This window comes from Schistocerca americana, chromosome 8 (genome assembly GCF_021461395.2).
Source record: "Schistocerca americana isolate TAMUIC-IGC-003095 chromosome 8, iqSchAmer2.1, whole genome shotgun sequence".
NCBI lineage: Eukaryota > Metazoa > Arthropoda > Insecta > Orthoptera > Acrididae > Schistocerca > Schistocerca americana.
Window position 1 is genome coordinate 395,337,764 of NC_060126.1, and position 23,086 is coordinate 395,360,849.

The 23,086-nt window shown below is 39.9% G+C and overlaps 1 protein-coding gene across 1 annotated transcript in view; it reads right to left on the reverse strand.

Moving 5' to 3' along the window:
- Window positions 1-23,086, reverse strand: part of LOC124544595 (lachesin-like) — a 140,889-nt gene that overhangs the window by 12,217 nt on the left and 105,586 nt on the right. Inside the window, exon 5 of the mRNA XM_047123187.1 lies at window positions 19,750-19,889. Coding sequence (XP_046979143.1) covers window positions 19,750-19,889 — 140 coding nt within the window. The remainder of the gene's footprint in view (window positions 1-19,749; window positions 19,890-23,086) is intronic.

Below are 23,086 nucleotides of genomic sequence, written 5' to 3' on the forward strand. Positions count from 1 at the left end.
TTCTTATTTCTTGGGCAGAAACACATCCATCATGAGAAATGTTTACAAACTTATCTACAAAGCTCATCTCAAAACATTTGTCATACGAATACCAACAGAAAACAAATTCTTCCTTATTTTTGGGATGTGCAGCACTTCATCAATTCACTCATCTTCCCAACACATATTTACAAATTTCTATATTTTAATTGATCTGATTCCCTTCGCTTCACATTTAACATTTTCTCCAAGTGAAGTTTCAATGTTTTGTCATTAGCGAATTTCATTGAACGACTCCCACTGAAAAGTGATGTGACACAATGCTCCAATCTCAATAATACAGACATTACTTACATCAGCATTCAGCACACTCTCGGAAGTCCCTTTATTACATGGAACTCTTTTGTGTGACCCACCATCGGTAATAATGAACACATTTACATTGCCTCTATTTTGCGCACTAGTTTTCTTCATAGAATAGCAGTTTCTCAACAGATGGCCTTCCTTGCCACAGGTTCAGTGAGTAAATTTTCTTCTTAAATTCACCTGTTTCAGGTTCTTTTTCTTTGTGCCTTTATGCTCCTTCTTCCAGTCTTGAGATGAAGTCGCCACCAGGACACTGGCCACCTTCTCCATGTTGTTCAATCACTTTTCTTCGGAGATGAGTCAGCCTTAACATTTCAGAATCGTTTGCTGATTCCAGGCTTACTATCCCAGGCTGTGACAAGGGCAATGAACATCATTAGAAGGACTTCTGAAGATCTTGACCATGACCGTTATATCCAGCACGAGTTTTAACTTGCAATGTTCATGATTTTTGTGATATGCCGCAACACCAAATCACTCACATTCATTCGGTATTCATGGGAGTTTTTCATGAAAGAAAATTTGTTTGCTTCAGATGGTTGTCCATGAATCATGCACAGTTTCTTCCACATTTCATAAGCAGTTGTGCCTATTATCAAAAATGCTAGTTGTGAGTACTCAATTGTGGTCGAAATGCAACACTTGGTGTGATCATTGTCTTTTGCCCACAGTTTTCAAGCAGACATCATCAAATCCATGGGTTTTGGTCTCTCAGTGTCCACCACATCTCAAATGCAGGTGTCAAACAAAATCTGAATCTGAAATTTCCAAAGCTGGAAGTTTGATCTGTTGATTATCACCATTCTTCTTGTGGTTCCTTCACCTGACATGACATAAAAACGAGATTACTCAAACTGCATATCAAACAAAAGATGTAATCAACTTCTTAGCTGGAATTGTGTGATTAATATGGGCCTATAACATCTACATTTACACCGATACTCTGCAATCCATCTTACATCACATGGCAGAGGGTACCCCATACTACCAACAGTCATTTTCTTTCCTGATCTACTCTCAAATAGAACGAGGGAAAAAAGACTGTCTATATGCCTCAACATGAGCCCTAATTTCTGATATCATTATCTTTGTGATTCTTACTCACAATGCATGGTGCAGGCAACAGAATCATTCTGCAGTTAGCATCACTATAACACTTGAATGTTGTTTAAATCTACCAGTAGCAAATCTAGCAGCCCACCACTGAATTGCTGTGATGTCTTCCTTTAATTCAACCTGGTATGGATCCCAAACACTTGAGCAGTACTCATGAATATGTCGCACTAGCATGCTATATGCAGTTCCATTTACAGATGAATCTCATTTTCCTATAATTTTTCCAATAAACCAAAGTCAACTATTTGCCTTTCCTACCATAATCCTCACATGCTGAAGTAGAAATTTTGTCTAAGTCATCTCGTGTCCTTCTATAGTCACTCAATTTCAACACCTTACCATACACCACAGCATCATCAGCAAACAACCACGGATTTCTGCCTATCCTGTCTGCCAAATCAATTATGTATATAGAGAATAACAGCAGTCCTCTCACACTTCCCTGGTCTCTGATGAACACTCACCATCGAGGACAAAGTAGTAGGTAAGTTTCCTTTAATTTACATCTATGGTCACAAACTTTTTGTTAACAGATTACCGGTTCGGTCTATAATGACCATCATCAGATCTGCAGCAAAAAATGGGAAAAACATAAATAAACTCACAGGTACTACTGACAAATATATGCATTTGTGCGCTTTAAGTATGAAGAGGCATACCTGTTTTATAAAAACAAAGTCCGAATGTACTGCAGCCATAGTGGAATTGTCAAATGTTGTATATACAGATCACTGTTTTATTCACGACAATGTCACAGCTTGTGAATATAGTAGCTTCTGTTACTTCAGAAATCTTCAAGCCATTCACATATCTGTGAATCTAACTTCTGTAACAGCCTGCAAAGGTGCACTGCGTCAAACCCTTCCTGGAAATCTAGAAATATGGAATCTGCCTGTTGCCCTTCATCCATAGTTTGCAGAAATCATGTGACAAAAGGGCAAGGTGAGTTTCACACAAATGATGCTTTCTAAAACCATGCTACTTTGTGGACATAAGCTTCTCAGTCTCAGGAAATTTTATTATATTCAAACTGATAATATGTTCAAGGATTCTGCAGCACACTGATGTTAGGGATATTGGTCTGTAATTTTGTGTGTCAATTCTTGTGCCCTTCTTATACACAAGAGTCACCTGTGATTCTTTCCAGTTGCTTGGGATTTTGCAATGTGTCAGAGATTTGACATAAGTAAGGGGCCAATGCTATAGTGTGCTCCTTGAAAAACCAAACTGGGATTCCATCCAGACCTGGTGACTTACTTGTTTTCAATTCCTTCAGATGTTTCTCTATGCCATGGATGCTTATTACTATGTCGTCCATATTCAAGTCTGTTCAGTGGTCAAGTGACAGTATGTTTGTATGATTCTTCTGTGTGAATGATTTCTTGCATGTGAAATTTAAAACTCAGGCTTTCGTTTTGCTATCTTCAGATGCCACACCAGAATGATCAGCAAATGAGAAGACGGAAGCCTTAGATGCTTTTGGCAACTTAACTTAGGACCAGACTGTTCTCAGGTTCTCTGCCACATCTTTTGCTGAGGTATGATGGTGGTAGTAGTTGTTTGCTTTGTCCACAGATCTTTCTCGCAGACGCACGAATCTCTACTAACCTTTGCTTGTTGTCACTTGCACATTATTTCTTGAACCAAGAGTGCAACAGCATCTACTTCCTCAGAATTTTCTGAATCTCATTATTAAACCATGATCAGTCTCTCCTTAATTCACTTACTAGGCACATAATTCTTCAGACCATGATTTGTAATCTGCATAAACTTTGTCCATAAATCCTGTACTTTAATCTCACTGGCCCTAAGTGATATTATTTCACTGTATAAGTGAGATGCTAATAACTGCTTATCTACTCTTTCCAGCAGAAACATTCTCCTAGCCTTCTTATCTGATAACTTTTGTTACCATAGTTTCAATAATGACATCATGATCGCTAATCCCTGTTTTTGTACTGGTGTTGTCAATAAGGTACAGCCTACTTGTAACTACAGAGTCTAAGATATTTCCATTGCATGTGGGCTGTGAACTAGCTGCTCAAGATAGTTTTATGAAATTATGATTCGCTAAATATCTCAGAGCTTTTGACTTCAGGTTTCAGCTCTTGGTCCTGAGAATAATTTGAGTTTGAGAACTTTCATGGAGGGCATTAAATTCAGGAACTTTGTTTGAATACTGTGGCAATTTAGTGATAAAACTTTTGACAGTTGAAGTGTTTTTATTCTGAATATGGTCTGACTTCCCTTGCTGCACATTGATTGGTGAGTCAGAGTATCTCAAACTACCTAACGTAAAAAGTCCTTATGTGCACTTCACAAGTACTCTGCTATCCGAACAGCTGCTTCCTTTGTTTAGTGCATCCCTGACCTATCAAGGGCAGTCCTACAAATCCCCACACAATAACCAAGGTCTAGAAATCTGCAGCCAAGACCGTCACAGACTCGGTGAATTATTTGGTTGAGACCCTCCACTTGGCTCCAAACCAAAGGTCTCCAATCAACACTGGGAATAATGCTGCAAATTGCAAGCTCTGCTTGCACCCCATACATGAGGCCAACCTTTACCATTTACACCAGCTGCCTGTATGAACTGAGGATGGCTTTCAGAACACACGCGACAGGCATCGTTGGTGCTGACATGAGACACAACTTGCACACAACTACAACCTATTAAGGTTTACAGTAATTCCAGTTGAGACACATCAATGCAAAGAAGCAACTTTTATTACATTTTAATACAAAGAAAGTACACAGAATGACAGACAAACAACTAATAAACAAAAAAGGGGTTATGCCCAAGGAACATCAAAAGACATGTGACTGTGGAGCCATCAATATTTTAGGAAAGGAGATTTTAAAAACGAAAATAGTATGCCAATTTCAGTGCTAATTAAATTAGACTATAATGTTACAGAAAGGCAACTTGAGTTTCTGGCAGATCAAGAGCCTTCAGAGTATATCATGCTTATCCAAATTAAAACTTCAGTCTAACAATACCTCTCTTTCAAACTGCACCTATTGTGTACTTTCTGGACTAAGAACATTGAGAACACAATGTGATGAGCAACGGATCAAACAAAGCTTCTGACATAACATTTCCTTAAAGTTTTCTAGTCCAGTAACATATGCAGAAGATATTCTGTTGAGTTTCAAAGCTTTGAATCAGTGCATAAAACATGGTCTGATGGTCCAGCAGATAAAAGCTTAGTTTACAAAAGGTAAAGTCCTGGGTTTTTGATCCCTCTGGCACACAATTAAAAGAAGAAACATTTATCAATGTAATTGTTTCTTCCTCTTTTACTTGGTTTGTGTACCACTGTCCATGTTTTACACTTCCTGATGTAGCCTTGTCAAGAATTCATTTTATTTTATTAGTTTTGTTTATTAATAGAAACTGTCATGAAGGCATGCTGTTCCTATTTTATGTTAAAGTTTTTCCTGTCTACTCCATTTTTATTTATTTAATGTTAAATTTTTTTACTTTTTCATTGCATTTATCACCACACTGTCGAAGATGTTACTTACTCTATGTTTCTAGACTTGTTACTTCTCTTCCAATGTCATTTGCAAACATTGTAGCTTCTTTGGTGACAATACTCAGTAAATGTCTGAAGATGGCCTTGTAAGCCAAAAACCAGTTAACACAATAAAAGTAATACTGTAGAACAAAAGCAAACTGGTGCTTTTCATTTATTATATTGCTGTTCTACCAAGAACTGATGGAAGATTCTTTTAACACAAAGTGATGTATTATTATTATTATTATTATTATTATTATTATTATTAATGGACAGAGTATACATTGGAATCTTCACTTGTTATAACTGTGTTGCAGGGGAGTGCCTTGTGACAAGCTGAAGTTGTGACCTGGTCGATGAGAGTGGAACTGGTAGCAAACTGCCCATAAAAGACAGGTATCTGTGTTTGATTCTGGTCTGGTGCATAGTTTCAAGTTGTCACAAATGATATGTGATTAATTCAGGGTGTATATGCGGACAAGAAAAAAAAAAAAAAAAAAAAAAAAAAAATCCCGGGTTTTTCTTGGATTTGCCAGTTAAAAACACACTTTCTTTGGAATGAAGATACACTTTTTCCCAGGTGAAATTTATTTATTCATTTATTTATTCCATGTTGAATCACAATATACTTTCCCTCAGAGCTATAAAACTTACCAGTACTTTGAATGGTAAGGGTTTTATACACAGACATAGAATTTCCCAGCTCTTTAGGAAAAGAAACCCAGCAAAGAAACAACACATTTTGGAAAGTTCTCTGCCATGCTTAAATATGTACACTGCATGTTTTTGTATTATGAAAGTATAAATACAAATTCCATCAAAACAGCATGGGAGCTTCCAAAGCACTAAAATGAAGATTGCTATGTGCTTCTGCCAGCCAGTCCTACCTCATGGCATGTGATCTAGCCAGCCAATGACAGCAGATATCCAGTCACCCATCAGTAACATCATTTTTAAGTAGCATGAAGATGCAAATAGGAAAATTTAATGATTTAAAGAAATATACATTCAGTATATATATACAGCAAAAACTAGCATTTCACATGTAATGTTGATCTTTTTTAGCATGTGTATCCCTTTACAATATATCAAATGCAAATGTGCCAGTAAAATTTTAAATAATGGCATAAATGGCTGGGCTTTAGGTCTGAAATTTTTTTGTGTGGCTGGTTCTCAAAGTGTTAAGTTCTGAATGAGAGTCAAATGATCTGTGATAAATCACAGATCATTTCAGCACACATTCTCACATGTATCATAATTCATCTTGCTTAAAAGGAAATTTACTTTGAAAGTAACACTTCTCATACCACTATTCATAATATTTTCCCATGATGTGTTAAGTGCCCCACACATGAGTGACGGATCACAGCAGTCTGTGAAATGTGATATTGCCTGTAACCGGTCACTTGCCTTGATGCACCACACACGGGCAATTTGTTGAGCAATTTCAATCAGTAACTCTTCAGGCTTTCCCAGCGATCTAATGACATCTTGGGTTGTCGGGTGTTCTGCCGGATATCAGCATCATACTTGCACGATATTTTGGTCACGTAGCTCGTGGCCTTCATCAGGTGCAACCTGAGACTGCTCCTCGAGTTGACCTGGTCCAGTATTTATGCCTATGGCCTTCCCCCTCCATCAACGGCTGCAGGTGCTTCCTCTGTGGTCCGTGCCCATTCCTTGCCACCTGCTGCTCCATTTTCCATCCGTTGCGGTTCTAGGTGTTCCCTCTACGGTCCGTGCCCACCAAACCCGCTCCTGGGGGTTTCATCTACGGTCTGGGGTACCAAGCGTTCCCCCTGCGGTCGGCGCCCGCTCACCACGACCTGTTGGAGCATTGCCGCTCCGTTTTTCGTCCGCTGCGGCTCTGGATGTTCCCTCTGCGGTCCGCACCCACCAGTCCCACTTCTGGGTGTTCCATCTTCGGTCTGGTGCGCCTGGCAGTCCGTCAGGGGCTCGTTTACCATCTCCACGTCTCTGGTTCTTCTGTTTGTGTAGTGTTGCAGCTGGCCCCATTGCTCCTTTAACAATTCCAGAGCCGGATCCTAGGCTCTGCTTAGCTGGTACCCTGTATCACGGTTCATAAGATCGACAGCCATTTTAATTTCTATCGATTCTCTTATAACACTGTCCCAAAATCTGGGTGTTTGTGCTAGAATCTTGGTATCCTCATACTTCATGGCATGATCTAGTTCTAGACAGTGTTCAGCAATGGCTGACTTAGTCACCTGTCTTAATCTAGTGTGCCTCTGATGTTCTTTGCACCTGATCTCCATAGTTCTTGTCGTCTGGCCAATGTAGGACATGCCACATTGACAAGGTTTTCGTAACCCCAGGTCGTCTTTGACACTCCCCAGCAGTCCCCCGATCTTGTTGGATGACAGAAAACACACTTGATATTGTGTTTATGGAGGATCCTACTGATTCTGGCAGAAATAGAGCCAGCATAGGGCAGATATGCCACCTTCTTTGCTTCATCTTGGTCTCCTTCAGGAACCTGTGGTATAGTGGCTGGTTGGAGTGCCCTCTCAATTTGTCTGTCCGTGTATCCATTCTTGGAGAAAACTGTTTTGAGATGTTCTATCTCTATGGGTAAATTCTCTTGGTCTGACAGGGCACGTGCTCTGTGGACCAAAGTCTTCAGAACCCCATTCTTCTGTGCAGTGTTGTGACAGCTGCTGGCCTGCAGATATAAATCAGTGTGTGTTGGTTTTCGGTACACACTGTGGCCAATTGATCCATCTGCTTTCCTCCGGACTAGTACATCCAGAAATGGCAGCTGGCCATTCTTCTCCAGTTCCATGGTGAACTTGATATTAGGGTGGCATGAGTTAAGATGTTCAAGAAACTCATTGAGCTGTCCATGCCATGTGGCCAGATCACGAAGGTGTCATCCACATACCTAAAGAAGCATGTGGGTTTAAATGTGGCTGTCTCCAATGCCCTCTCCTCAAAACTCTCCATAAACATGCTTCTAGCGTGCTAGAAGTGTAGTGTGCTAGAAGGAATGCCTCATCTTGCCAATCTGCAAAGTTTGACCACATGAGTAAGAAAGCACAGCAGATGGAAGAGACATGCACTGTGACGAATCTGAGTGGCATACAGTTTGATGATACAACATTAAAGGTACTCAGCAAGGGTCTCAACTTTGCTACGACCCCTAGAAACGTACCCATTTCAGGTTTCGTCAGTGCAGTAGATCAAGTTGCAGTCACACTTCCACCTAATGTGGCAGAGGAAGTCCGCCGAGAGTCCTGCAAGGCCCTCACCAAGGCCAGGCCACCAAAATCGAACATCCCAACTGAGGAGAGGCTTGCACTCAGGAAACTATGGGAAGACAACAGCATTGTGGTACTGCCAGCAGACAAAGGGAGCTCCACTGTCATCTTGCAGTGGGTGGATTATGATGAGAAAGTACGCCCCTGGAGGACCCTGCATACAGAATTCTGGAGTGTGACCCCACGGACAAGGTGGCCAAGAAGACTAGTGCTCTCTTGAAGGAAACAGGGATGCCCGATAAGATCATCAGACAACTACGGGAAAAAGCGCCAGTGCCACCTAGACTGTATGGTCTACCTAAAATACACAAGGAGGGCGTGCCCCTACGTCCTATTGTCAGTAATATTGGGGCACCTACGTACACAACAGCCAAGTACTTCAAAGGTCTCCTGTCTCCATATGTGGGGAAATGTATTCACCACATCCGCAACTCAGAAGATTTCCTGCAACACCTCAAGCAACTGCACATCACAGATTCGGACATCATGGTTAGTTTTGATGTGGTATCGCTGTTCACCAGGGTCCCACTGAAGAACTCACTAGAACTGATTGCAGAGAAATTTGATGGTGCTCTGTTGGACCTGTTCAGTCATACACTGGCATCCACGTATTTCCTGTACAGAAACCAATATTACGAGCAAACTGAAGGTGTAGCTATGGGCAGCCCACTGTCCCCTGTGGTTGCCAACATGTTTATGGAGAGTTTTGAGGAGAGGGCATTGGAGACAGCCACATTTAAACCCACATGCTTCTTTAGGTATGTGGATGACACCTTCGTGATCTGGCCGCATGGGATGGACAGGGTCAATGAGTTTCTTGAACATCTTAACTCATGCCACCCTAATATCAAGTTCACCATGGAACTGGAGAAGAATGGCCAGCTGCCATTTCTGGATGTACTAGTCCAGAGGAAGCGGATGGATCAATTGGCCACAGTGTGTACCGAAAACCAACACACACTGATTTATATCTGCAGGCCAGCAGCTGTCACAACACTGCACAGAAGAATGGGGTTCTGAAGACTTTGGTCCACAGAGCACGTGTCCTGTCAGACCAAGAGAATCTACCCATAGAGATAGAACATCTCAAAACAGTTTTCTCCAAGAATGGATACACGGACAGACAAATTGAGAGGGCACTCCAACCAGCCACTATACCACAGGTTCCTGAAGGAGACCAAGGTGAAGCAAAGAAGGTGGCATATCTGCCCTATGCTGGCTCTATTTCTGCCAGAATCAGTAGGATCCTCCATAAACACAATATCAAGTGTGTTTTCTGTCCATCCAACAAGATCGGGGGACTGCTGGGGAGTGTCAAAGACGACCTGGGGTTACGAAAACCAGGGATTTACAATATACCTTGTCAATGTGGCATGTCCTACATTGGCCAGATGACAAGAACTATGGAGATCAGGTGCAAAGAACATCAGAGGCACACTAGATTAAGACAGGTGACTAAGTCAGCCATTGCTGAACGCTGTCTAGAACTAGATCATGCCATGAAGTATGAGGATACCAAGATTCTAGCACAAACACCCAGATTTTGGGACAGTGTTATAAGAGAATCGATAGAAATTAAAATGGCTGACGATCTTATGAACCGTGACACAGGGTACCAGCTAAGCAGAGCCTGGGATCCGGCTCTGGAATTGTTAAAGGAGCAATGGGGCCAGCTGCAACACTACACAAACAGAAGAACCAGAGACATGGAGATGGTAAACGAGCCCCTGACGGACTGCCAGGCGCATCAGACCGAAGATTGAACACCCAGAAGTGGGACTGGTGGCTGCGGACCGCAGAGGGAACATCCAGAGCCGCAGCGGACGAAAAACGGAGTGGCAACACTCCAACAGGTCGTCGTGAGCGGGCGCGGACCGCAGGGGGAATGCTTGGCAGCCCAGACTGTAGATGAAACCCCCAGGAGCGGGTTTGGTGGGCGCGGACCGCAGAGGGAACACATAGAACCGCAGTGGACGGAAAACGGAGCAGCAACGCTCCAGCAGGTGGCAGGGAATGGGCGCGGACCACAGAGGAAGTGCCTGCAGCTGTTGGTGGAGGGGGAAGGCCATAGGCATAAATACTGCAGCAGGTCCACTCGAGGAGCAGTCTCAGGTCGCACCTGGTGAAGGCCACGAGCTACGTGGCCGAAATATCGTGCAAGTACGACGCTGATATCCGGGAGAACACCCGATAACCCAAGATGTCAATTTCAATCAGTATTATGAACATAATTGTGTTGAGGAGTGCTGCTACTGGAAATGAACTGTTGCATCCAGCAACAATTGCAGCTGATTTCCGTATCCCTGGGAACACTTGCAAAACATAAATTTAAAATAAAGGAGAATTATAATTTATTAAACTTGTGTTGAAATGCTTTTTTGTGAGAACTCTAGCTTAATTTACAGAATATATTACATTTTTCCATGGCACCAAACTGGTTGTATACATCTTTGCAGTATGCCAACAAAATTTGTTTTATATTTATTAGTATTCAGTTCCTTTTAATTTGTTAGACTTATAATTTAACTGCAAATATTTACAGAATTTACCCAATGTGTGTTAATAGCAGCACTACTGATTCCCTTGTTATAAATTGTACAATGGAGAGTTAGGTTATATAAAAGATAAGCAATTTGAGTATAGCTGTATAATAGATTTCGCTGGAAACTAACGTTAAAATGTCCTCTTAAAATTACAGTAGTTATGTATGTCATTTTGTTTAGAAGTTTACAACTTTGATGATGTCTATAATTATTTCATAAATAACTCAGAATCATAAGAGGGAGCCCATTGTATCACAACTATTACTATGAATTTCCCATCAATTCTACTTCCACAGCACAGCGCATGCTTCAAAATGCTAATCAATGCAAAATGAGAGGGTGTACTTTGTATTACTTCTTAATATAAATAGCAACTCCAGTTTCCACAGAGAATCGTTTGTGGTCACTTAATAACTTTAAATTTTAATGTAAATTTTTTACTCAGCATGAGCGAAGCAAAACAAAACAAAACTGCACAACCATGCTTGATAAATAGATAAACAAGTCTCAGCCATATTGCTGCATACCGCTGCTAACTAGCCAGGCAGCCATACTGCATGCACCAATCCCATGTGGTCCTTCAGATTGTCTGGGATTCCGTGTGACCAGTGATCAGTGACCAGTTACTGCAATTTGCCTACACATGTGCGATCTATGAATTGATTGGTCGCCTACGTGACAGATCACTGCGATCCATCACTCGCGTGTGGAGTCCTTTCATATATTATCATCATCATCATTTATTGCATATACACAGGCCATAAGACCTATGGCAGAAGACAAAAATATACAAATACAAGACATGCACAGAACATAATGAAATGATTAACATGTCAAATCCACGAATCATGTTTGCCCATTTATTTCTGTCTTGGGTATCTTCATTGCTCGCTGTTGGATCTGCTTCTTCCAGGGCCACTAAGATCCTGTCTCTCAACCTCATTCATGGACGACCTCTTAGAAGTCTACCAGTTGGCTGTTAGGAAGAGTGCCCTCTGCTCGTAGAACATGTCCTGCCCATAGTCTTCTTTCAATCACTCTCCCAATATCAGCTTTCTAAAACAGCTGATACAGGTCTGCCTTGTCTCTTTCCCATGTTGCAGTTTCTGCATTGTATACCTGGCCATAAATTCTCCTTAAAATGTTTTTCTCAAATGCACAAACACACTCTTCCATTTTCTGTGTATTTGCTCATGTCTCACAACCATACAATACAACTGGTTGCTCTTGTGACATGTATAGTTGTATTTTCTTTCCCTGGGATACAGTGTGTAAACCGTAGTACACCCAGTTCACACTTATTATTCTTTGTCCAATTTCCTTCTCTGTCTCACTTTTATTCGACAGTACTGACCACAAATACTTGAATTTTTCAACGCTTTCAAAATTGTGGTTGTCTATACTGATGATGTCAATATCATTTTGTCGACAAGAGACTTCCTATACGTTGTTTTCTCATCGTTGACCAGTAACACTAGTTTGCTCACTTCTAGCATAAATCACATCATTCAGAGTTTCACCCAGAATCACCACATCATTAGCAAATGCAAGGATGTATCACTTTCAACCATTTGTCTCACCCTATTAAGGCCAACTGCACATCTCACCTTTTCCAGCACTATGTTGACTAGAACTGGTGAGAGGAGATCACTCCGTGTCAACCCATTCATAACTGTGAAGGGTGTCGACAATTGATCTGTAAAGCATACTTCGCAACCTGATCCATTGTAACAAGCTGCAATCAGCCTAATGTACTTCACTGGTATGCTTAACACCCACATTACGTTCCAGGGGGCAGTCCAATTAATGCTGGTGGATGCCTGATGGAAGTCAATGAATATAAGGTGTGAGTCTTTATTGAATTCATAAAATTTCTCCATCATTTGTCTCAATGTGAAGATGTGGTCAGTGAATGAACGTCCAAGGGTAAATCCACACTGGTGGGGTCCTTTAGAGGTGTAAACAGTTGTGGCATCACACTCATCGAAAGCAGTGTAATGTTACAAAGTTTTGTGTGGTCTTTGTCCTAGAATGTTGGACACATTTTGCTGTCAGCAGACATTTGTGGTGCACTATGTTTTGTTGGTATAAATGGTGCATTTTTTTTTAAATTTATTTATTTACTTTTTTTTTTTTTTTTTTTTTTTTTTTTTTTTTTTTTTTTTTTTTTTTTTTTTTTTTTTTTCAGGTAAAGTTTTATCCTCTAGTTTGTTTTCTTGCTCCAGTAGTGGACTAATGTAAAATTCTTTGTTTGAGTATCAGTTCTTACCAGTCAAAATTGCAAAAAATTAACTGAAAACTAAAACAATGAAAAATTTCTGGAAGTCTAAAAAATTCCCAGGTTTTTCGCCGATTTTTCCTGGATGAAAAGAATGCCAGGTTTTTCCCAGATATCTCGGTTGTTCCAGGGTGTATACACCCTGTAATTATGTCCTATGTGTCACAGAAGTGTACATTCTTGTAGCTCAGTGGTCAACATGTCTGGCTATTATGCAGAGAAAATTTCCTTCACTACACATCTATAGTCACAAATTTTTTGTCATCAGAGAACCAGTTTCGGTCTGTAATGACCATCTTCAGATCTGCAGAAAAATATGAGAAAAACACAAATACACTAGCAGACTGTCTACAGCTTAAAACAATAAAATAGACAATGATGAAAAACATTACTGACATACATGTGCATTTGTGTGCTTTAAATATGAAGAGGCATATCTGTTTTATAAAAATGTGCCCTAATATACTGGATCCATAGTGGCATTGTCCAATGGTAAACACAAGATCAGCACCAGCATTGTAAATTATTATTATAACGATTGTTCCCCTTTAGGAGAGCGATTGAACTTGAATTCATAATTTCATCTTCGGATATTTTTCTTCTTTGCTTCCCAAAACCTCCTCATCCTCTCAGAATGCTCCTTCTTCCGTTCCTCTGTCCATTTTTTACCAGGCTGACGCGATGTTCTTTCCCCAAACTTCACACTTGTGATTTTATGCTGGCACTCGGTGCGATCTTCAAGATTTTTTATGTTGATCTGCTGTAGATCCCTCTGGACTTCTTTCAGCCATTCCGTGCCACATTTACTCCTTGTTATGATATTGAATAATTTCTTTGCTGTTCTGGAGTCTTCCATCCTGTAGATGTGTGTATAAAATTTGGCTCGGCGCTTTCTGATTTCATCTGTTACTATGTTGATCTTTCTATAGAGCTCGTTTTGTGGTCTCTTCATCCATTTTTGTTGATTGGACCACAAATCTTCCTGAGAATTTTTCTTTCCTGCTTTTCTATTTCCTTAATTTTAGAATGACCATCAATCACCATTGTTTCAGCTGCATACATTGCTTCTGGAAGAATCACTGTTGTATAGTGGCTTAATTTTGCATCTGTCAAAATGCACTTCTTGTTGTAATGCGTCCATGTTAGCTTGTAGGCTTTCTGGAGCTTGGTGATTCTTTGTTCATTGGCAATTCGGTTTAATCCTGAGGACTGTATAGTTTCACCGAGGTATTTAAAATGGCAGACTTGTGCAATTTTACCATATTTTGTTATTAAAGGGGATTTATTTTCTGGCTGCCTTTCCATATATTGGGTTTTTTCATAAGATATCTGTAGTCCGGTTTTTTGTGAAATTTCATGTAGTTTTTCCACTGCGTGAATCACTTCTGTTCTGTTATTGGTGATAATTGCAATATCGTCAGCGAAAGCAAGGCACTTTACTTTAATTCGGTTCTCTTTCTTGATACCAATTTACATACCCTTTACGTGAGGTTCCCATTCCCTGATTATCTTTTCTAGAACAATATTGAAAAGGATTGGGGATAGTCCGTCCCCCTGTCAGACTCCAGATTTGATTTCTAAGGGTTCTGATACTTCGCCCATGAATTTCACTTTGGCCGTTGTTGCTGTAAGTGTCTGTTCTGTGATTTTTCGTGTCTTTCGGTCGATCCCAAATTCTTCCATGATTTTAAACAGGGTTCCATGGTCCACTGAATCATATGCTTTCCTGAAGTCGATGAATGTAACTACTGTGTTTCTGCATTTCCTCATTTGTAATATTGTCTTTAAGCACCAGATCTGTTCCGCACATGACCGTCCTTTTCTGAATCCGGCCTGGTATTCACCAATTAGTGTATCTGCTTGGGATTCTATCCTGTTTAAAAGCACTTTGGAAAGGATTTTGTAAGCGACTGGGAGCAGGGAAATTCCTCTGTAATTGTTCATGTCTGTCTTGTCTCCCTTTTTGTGTAGTGGGTGAATTAGAGCGCATTTCCAGTCCTCTGGTATCTGCTCCGTTATCCATATGTCTGATATTATACAGTGTAATTTCTGCATAAGTATAGGATCGTTTAGTTTCCAGAACTCAGCAATGATCCCATCTTCTCCTGGTGCTTTGTTATTTTTCAGCTGCTTGACTACCTCCATAATTTCTTCAAGATCCGGGGCATGTGAGTCTGGGTGTGTGAATACTGGAGAAGAGAAGACAAGTTTTTCTTGGGGTGGTTCGCAGTTGAGGAGGGAACTGAAATATTGGGCCAAGATTTTGCAGTTATTTTTCATGTTGGTTTCCAAAGAGCCATCGGGTTTCTTGAAGCACAAGCTAGGCGCTTGGTATCCCTGTAAGTTTTCTCTGAAAGTCTTATAAAAATTTCTTGTATTATTTTTGATGAAATCCTGCTGGATTTCAGAGAGTCTGTTGTTGTCATATCCCCGTTTTTCTTTTCTAATTATTTTTGAGGTCTGTTTTTGGGTTTTAAGAAAGTTCTCTCCGTTTTCTTCAGTTTTGTGACTGCTAAATTTTTTCCATGCAGTTATTCGGCTGTCAACTGCCTCATCACAGGTTGCATTCCACCAGCGATGTTTCCTGTTGTGAGGGGGTTGTCCTAATTTGAGGGCTTCCTGAATTTTCTCTGTTAGTTTCTTCCAGTCTGTTGATTTTTCCTGATTAATTTGCATGATGATTTTTTCTTTTTTCAGTTGCAGATATTCCGGATCTGGTTTGGTACTTTTGGGTGGCCTTTTTAGCATTCTCTTGGGTTGGAATTTTGTTTTTATTTGGAGAAGATGATGATCTGATTCAAAGACACCTTTGCGGGTTCTGATGTTTTGAATTTCTTTTATGTTTCCTTTGGAAATTGCGACATGGTCTATTTGGTATTCACCCTGTCTAAGACTGGGTGATCTCCATGTGGTTAATTTATGTGCAGGTTTTTGAAACTGGGTACTCATTATTTTAAGTCCAAAGTTTCTGCAGAAGTCGATTAGTTTTTCACCATTCTTGTTGGTACATTTGTGTTTGGTGTGGGGTCCAGTGGTACCTCTGAATTTTTTTTCCTTCCCTAATTGTGCATTAAAATCGCCTACTAAGATTTTCACATGGTGCCTAGGTACTTTATTTTTTGTTTCTTCTAGTGTTTCCCAGAAATTGTCCACTGTTTCAGGGTAGATTTTATTGTGGTGATTTGTGGGGGCGTGCACATTGATCAGAGTGTATGCTTTATTAGCTGATTTTACTGATAACAGGGAGACTCTTTCATTGGGAGACGTGAAGTCAATAACTGAGTCATGTACGGAAGTGTGTACGGCGAATCCCGTTCCAAAAAGTGGTAGTTTGTCTCTTACTTTTATGGCAGGTTTGCCCTTGTAGATCCTGTAATTCTCTGTGTTAAAGTGTCCTTCATCTGTGAATCTTGTCTCTTGCAGTGCAGTGATTTTCAGGTTAAATTTTCCCATTGCATTGGTGAGTTGCTTTAATTTGCCTGTTTTAGTGAGGGTGTTCACATTAATTGTACCAATAAAATTTTTACGTTTCGTTTTGAGAGTGTGACGAGTTTTTGAGAAGCTCCGATTCTTCTCCGCGTGGTGTCCCTGATCCCCCAGAATCCGATGATCAGGTGAATCCAGTCTATCGACTGGTGCCTGGGGTAGTGACTCTGTGGTTGTCTTTTCCATCATGCGTTCAAGTTGAATTTTAGTTTTTGTGGTGATCTCTGTTGAGACCACAGGTATACGACTCGATTTTTGAGTTCGAGAAGATTTTGTGCAGCCGCCTCAACTACAGGAACAGATGCTGACCACTGGCCGCCAGATGCTGAACAGACACCACTGGATTTATTGGTTTTTGGTCTGCCCTGGGTATTTCATTTCCCCAGTACCACCTATATCTAGGAAGCTTTCCCCTATCCGCCACCTGGGGAGGCGCCCGATGGGGGTACCAACAACCCCACACGGGCAGCATTGTAAATATGTATAAATAATAGAAAGATGATGAAACTTACCAAACAAAAGCGCTGGCAGGTCGATAGACACACAAACAAACACAAACATACACACAAAATTCTAGCTTTCGCAACCAATGGTTGCCTCGTCAGGAAAGAGGGAAGGAGAAGGAAAGACAAAAGGATATGGGTTTTAAGGGAGAGGGTAAGGAGTCATTCCAATCCCGGGAGCGGAAAGACTTACCTTAGGGGGAAAAAAGGGAAAAAAGGACAGGTATACAATCGCACACACACACATATCCATCCACACATACACAGACACAAGCAGACATTTGTAAGCAGACATTTTTACAAATGTCTGCTTGTGTCTGTGTATGTGTGGATGGATATGTGTGTGTGTGCGAGTGTATACCTGTCCTTTTTTCCCTTTTTTCCCCCTAAGGTAAGTCTTTCCGCTCCCGGGATTGGAATGACTCCTTACCCTCTCCCTTAAAACCCATATCCTTTTGTCTTTCCTTCTCCTTCCCTCTTTCCTGACGAGGCAACCATTGGTTGCGAAAGCTAGAATTTTGTGTGTATGTTTGTGTTTGTTTGTGTGTCTATCGACCTGCCAGCGCTTTTGTTTGGTAAGTTTCATCATCTTTCTTTTTAGATATATTTTTCCCACGTGGAATGTTTCCCTCTATTATATTCATATGTATAAATAATAGTATATACAACAGTCATCTTGTCTGCAGCACTACTGTTCAAAACAAACTGCTGTACAGTAGCCACAAAATGTTTGTGTTGCTGCAAGTTCACCAATGTCACTACTGTAGACAAACACATATTCTTCAATGATTAATTGTATGATGAAAAATAAAGAAGGATATAATCAGTAAAGTCTTTACTGGGCTCATAAGGTGTAAGAGGCATTACAGTGATGAAATAAAATATGTTGAAAGTTAGATTGCTAAAAAGGAAAGAGTTAAGAGACAGTAATTGACATACACTCATGTGGCAGTTATGCAGACGACATGGCTTCAATTCCCAGTACCACCACAGACTTTTCCTTGGTGGGAGGGCTGGAATCATATGCACGCAATGTTGTGACATCAGTTGAGGAGCTTTCTGAGTGAGAAGCAGCAGCTCCAAATTAAGGAAAGCCAACAACAGCCAGGAGAGCAATGTGTGCAGACCACATGTTCCTCCATGTTGCATCCAATGATGCGGTTGGCAGAGGATGATACAGCTGCCATATGGTCCCAATTGGCCCATTTGGGCTAGAATGTGGAGTTTTGCTTCTTTTGCTTTGCTGTAAATATAGTTTCTCCAAATGCATTGTGATACATACTATTGTATGTTCTACGCATGGTGGGAAACTGTCTAAAACAAACAAAGATCTTTGTCTCCTCTTGCCACTATGACTGGTGGGTCCTTCTCAGACTGAGGTCTGAGTGACTTTCTACTCCTTAAATATTGAACTAATAGTTCTGAAGGCACGGATTAGTGGTTTCAGGTTTTTTCAGTGAGCTTTCCTTTTGAGATTATTTACTGTATTTTCAGGTTGTGTTTTTTTCCTGGGATTCTCAGAGTGAAAGACCCATAACATATGTCTTTAAATATGTCTGCTTGTGTCTGTATGTGTGGATGGATATGTGCGTGTGTGCGAGTGTATACCTGTCCTTTTTTCCCCCTAAGGTAAGTCTTTCCGCTCCCGGGATTGGAATGACTCCTTACCCTCTCCCTTAAAACCCACTTCCTTTCGTCTTCCCCTCTCCTTCCCTCTTTCCTGATGAGGCAACAGTCTGTTGCGAAAGCTTGAATTTTGTGTGTATGTTTGTGTTTGTTTGTGTGTCTATCGACCTGCCAGTGCTTTTGTTCGGTAAGTCACCTCATCTTTGTTTTTATATATATAATATACAGATATATATATATATATACACACACACACACACACACACACACACACACACACACACACATATACAGACACAAGCAGACATATGTGTGTGTGTGAGTGTATACCTGTCCCTTTTTCCCCCTAAGGTAAGTCTTTCCGCTCCCAGGATTGGAATGACTCCTTACCCTCTCCCTTAAAACCCACATCCTTTCATCTTTCCCTCTCCTTCCTCTTTCCTGATGAAGCAACCATAGGTTGCGAAAGCTTGAAATTTGTGTGTGTGTTTGTGTTTGTTACTGTCTCTATCAACATACCAATGCTTTCGTTTGGTAAGTTATAGCATCTTTGTTTTTAATTATATTTTTCCCACATGGGATGTTTCCCTCTGTTATATTCAGTATACTGTTATGTATACTAACACATCCCCCCCCCCCCCCATTCCATGCCCCTCCCCCCAGATCCCATTCCCATGGTAGAAGCACAAATCACATGCTGGCTCTTTCTCCTTTGTGGCTACGTGGACTTTGGCAAAAACAATACTGCCCCTTGAGCAGGAGAGACAAAACCCAATGGCTTATCTTACCATCAGCAGAAAAGGTTATTCCTCAAATCATTTCTTTAGAACATTTCTTAAAGTCATCAAAAAAGTAGGGATATATCACTCACTGACTGACAAAAGGCCTGTTTTGTAAATGTGTACACAGCCAAAGAAATAAACATGAATATGGAAAGTCAATAAAGTTTCAAGTGTCTTTTCATCCTTATTTTCGAAGGTAAATACTTTTGAGTTTTGTTCCTGGATTTAAAAGTAAAACAAATTATCTCTGCAAAGTATCAGAACAACTTACCAAAGAATTCTACTGTTCCAGTAGATGCTCCCAATTTATTAGACGCTTTACACAAATAAATCCCATAATCATTTGCCTGAACTTTGTTTATGCGTAAAACAGCCGAGGAATGGCCTGCGCGCATGCTGAAATAGGCTATCCTGTTAAACAAGCAAGATACAGCTATTTAGAAAGTAGATTGAAGAGAAAATAGAAAGACATGTTATAATTGTTCATAAATGCTTTTGATTTCCTTTTTTATTTGAGAACTCATAAATTTACTTTCTTGGTTCATTTCTTATATGTAGAAAGATAATTTCCAAAAATTGTAGCATTAAAATTAAACTTTAAAAAATTTATTATAGTGAAGGGACAGATTCTTGCAAAGATAATTTCGAACCATTAAAACAGTGTGTAATTTCTAAGAGAAATAGCCATCACATTAATAGCAGGCTAGCATTTATTGATTATAAAATAATGACAAATGTCAGCATATAATAACAGTTCACTTTAAGGACACATAGAACAAAAGAATCTAAAATTGCAACAAATATCCTGTTCATAGTCAACTGCATATTGTATGATTCAACTTGATACTTCAACAACAATAATGGAGGAGCACCCTCTGGGATGTGGAACAAATCACGTTATACGAAACAAACAGGAGCAGTAGCTAGAAGGAGCATTTAGAATTAACTGTTGATAAATCGCTAGAAATTAGTTGCATTTACTGAGACTGAGTTTCAAATACCAACATATATAAGAAACATGCTACTTTTTGAAAAAGAAAAATTGAAAAAATTGCCTTTTCCCCAGTTACACTAATTAACTACTATGTAAGTACTATTGCTTGCTTATTATTTATCTACCAACCATGATATTCACTAACTACTTAGAATAGAAGCCTATTCGATTTTTTAATAGTTTTTGACACTCATAGCATTAACATGCTTTAGCATTTGAAAAATTTGCAGCTAGTGTGTGTGTGTGTGTGTGTGTGTGTGTGTGTGTGTGTGTGTGTGTGTGTGTGTGTGTGTGTGTGTGTGTGTGTGTGTGTGGGCGCGCACACGCACATGTGAGTGTGTCATGCGTTCGCACACTTTAGTTCAGAAAAGGAACTGTTCAAAAGCTAGCAAAGTTTTCAGTCTTATTTATGAACCTCAACGCCTCTACTATTTGGTGAGTTGTTATGTTTGCTCCTAAATTAAACTTGACTATTGTTAATCTGGCTATTCCTTGCACATAGGGGTGGCAGATTAGCAGAAGTGTCAATTTACTGAGTGTGTCTTACATTTAGTGTAAACAAATATGGATTACATTTTATTAAATCCAAAGACACATTTATTTTCATAGAAAACTTAGTCCTTGAATGTGTAGGTATACAGTAGTATCACTTACTATGAAACATCTCAAATTTTTAGTTGTCACAATTATAATGTGGCGGCTGTATGCTCTTCCACACCATGGCTTTACAAGCATTACATCAGTTCTACACATTTCTGATTGTTGCATAATATACAACTGTTTCGTAATATACACCAGGACGATGTCTGCAACTTCACTACCAGCAGTGTGAGACATCTTCATGTTCTACCATCCTATATCCCCTTCTTCATCACTTCCATCATAACTTTTCTGTACACTTTGATTATCTCTTTGTCTGTTAAAGCTCAGTCATAAATAGTTGCTTGTCCGGTGCTCTACTCAGCAACAATTGCTTTCTGTGAAGAAACTCAATTCAACTTACCTCTAATTTCCAGTTTCTGCATGAGGTCCAGCATAACGTGTTTCCTTTTAGAAGCCTTGATACCGAACTATAAAGAAAGTCACAATTTCGACCATGTATAGCATTGTTTAACATTGTAATTAACTAACAAAATTGTTTCACATGAGAATTCATTATTGTATGCATCATTTCTGCCTGAGCAATTAGAGGCTGGGTGTTAGCCAGATTAATGAATGGCCAGACTACTGAGGTTCACATCAGCAAGGGTTTAGTGTATTTACATCCTACCTGTCTTCTCGACTGTCACAATCACTAATTTTGTGCAGACCAGCACAGCTGGCACAAAGAGTTTGGCTTGATCACTGTTTACTGGTGTGACTGTACCATAAACAACTATAGCACTGCAGTACTGGCCAAACATAGGCCTACACTGAACATCCCACACAGAGAATATAAGTGACCTCCAACTGCTGCTGAGCTTTGAAAATTAATAGACACACAGATAGCAGTGTACTCTGCAAACCACTGCAAAGTGCATATTTCAGGAGGTACATCCCATTGTTTCAATATTGGGGTTTTCTCCCATTCCAGTCATCTATGGAGCACAGGAAGAATGACTACTTAAATGCCTCTGTGTGTGCTGTAATAAGTGTAATCTTATCTTTGTGACCCCTATGGGGGATAATTTGTTTCTATCATCAAGTGTCTGTTGGTTCAGTCCTTTCAGCTTCTTCATGACATTCTGTCATGGATTGAACAAACCTCTGACCATTCATACTGACTTTCTTTGTTTCTATTCAATATATTCTGTTACTCCTATTTGGTATGGATCCTACACACTTCAGCAGTGTTCTAGGATTGTTCTCATGGGTGTTTTGTATGCAGTCTCCTTTTTTGACTGATTCCATGTCCTTAATATCCTACCTATAAATCTCAGTCTGCCCTCTGATTGAACTGTGACTGAGACTACATGATTGTTCCATTTTGTGAACTGCAAAATTTACATTTCTAAACATTTAAAGCTAGTCATTGATCTCTGTACCACTCTGAAATCTTATCAACATCCAACTGAATATTTTCACAGCTTCTTTCAGATAGTAATTTATTATCAATTTTTCTGAATAGAGTATTTTACTTGCATGACTTTACAGTGACACTGAATTAGTACTAATATATCTTGTACGTACAAATCTTTCACAACATATTTGACAACACTTCGACAACTATTGTGTTAAATGGGTATTTTGACATTGAGATTATTTTCATTGAACACTGTTTATTTGCTCAGACATTGGAACCCTATGCTGTTATCATTTCAATCCAGATCTTATCTCAACCCATCAAGGTGATCTGACTGACATCATTGATAGTTTGGACACCATGAGAAAACCAAGCCTTCTACAACTATGGAATCAACCTAAATTTTTAAATTTAATTTTCTGTAATGGCAACATAAGATTCTACATCATATTGTTCACAAATATTGCCGGTACATCATTTTATCTACTGATACTGAACAGGATATGAGTTAGATGTACTTTGCTCCAGAAGTGTCACAGATATGCACTGTATGGGAGTGGTCTCCCATTTAAAAGGATGTATTGGTTTCTCTTCTTTGGATCCCTTCTTGGA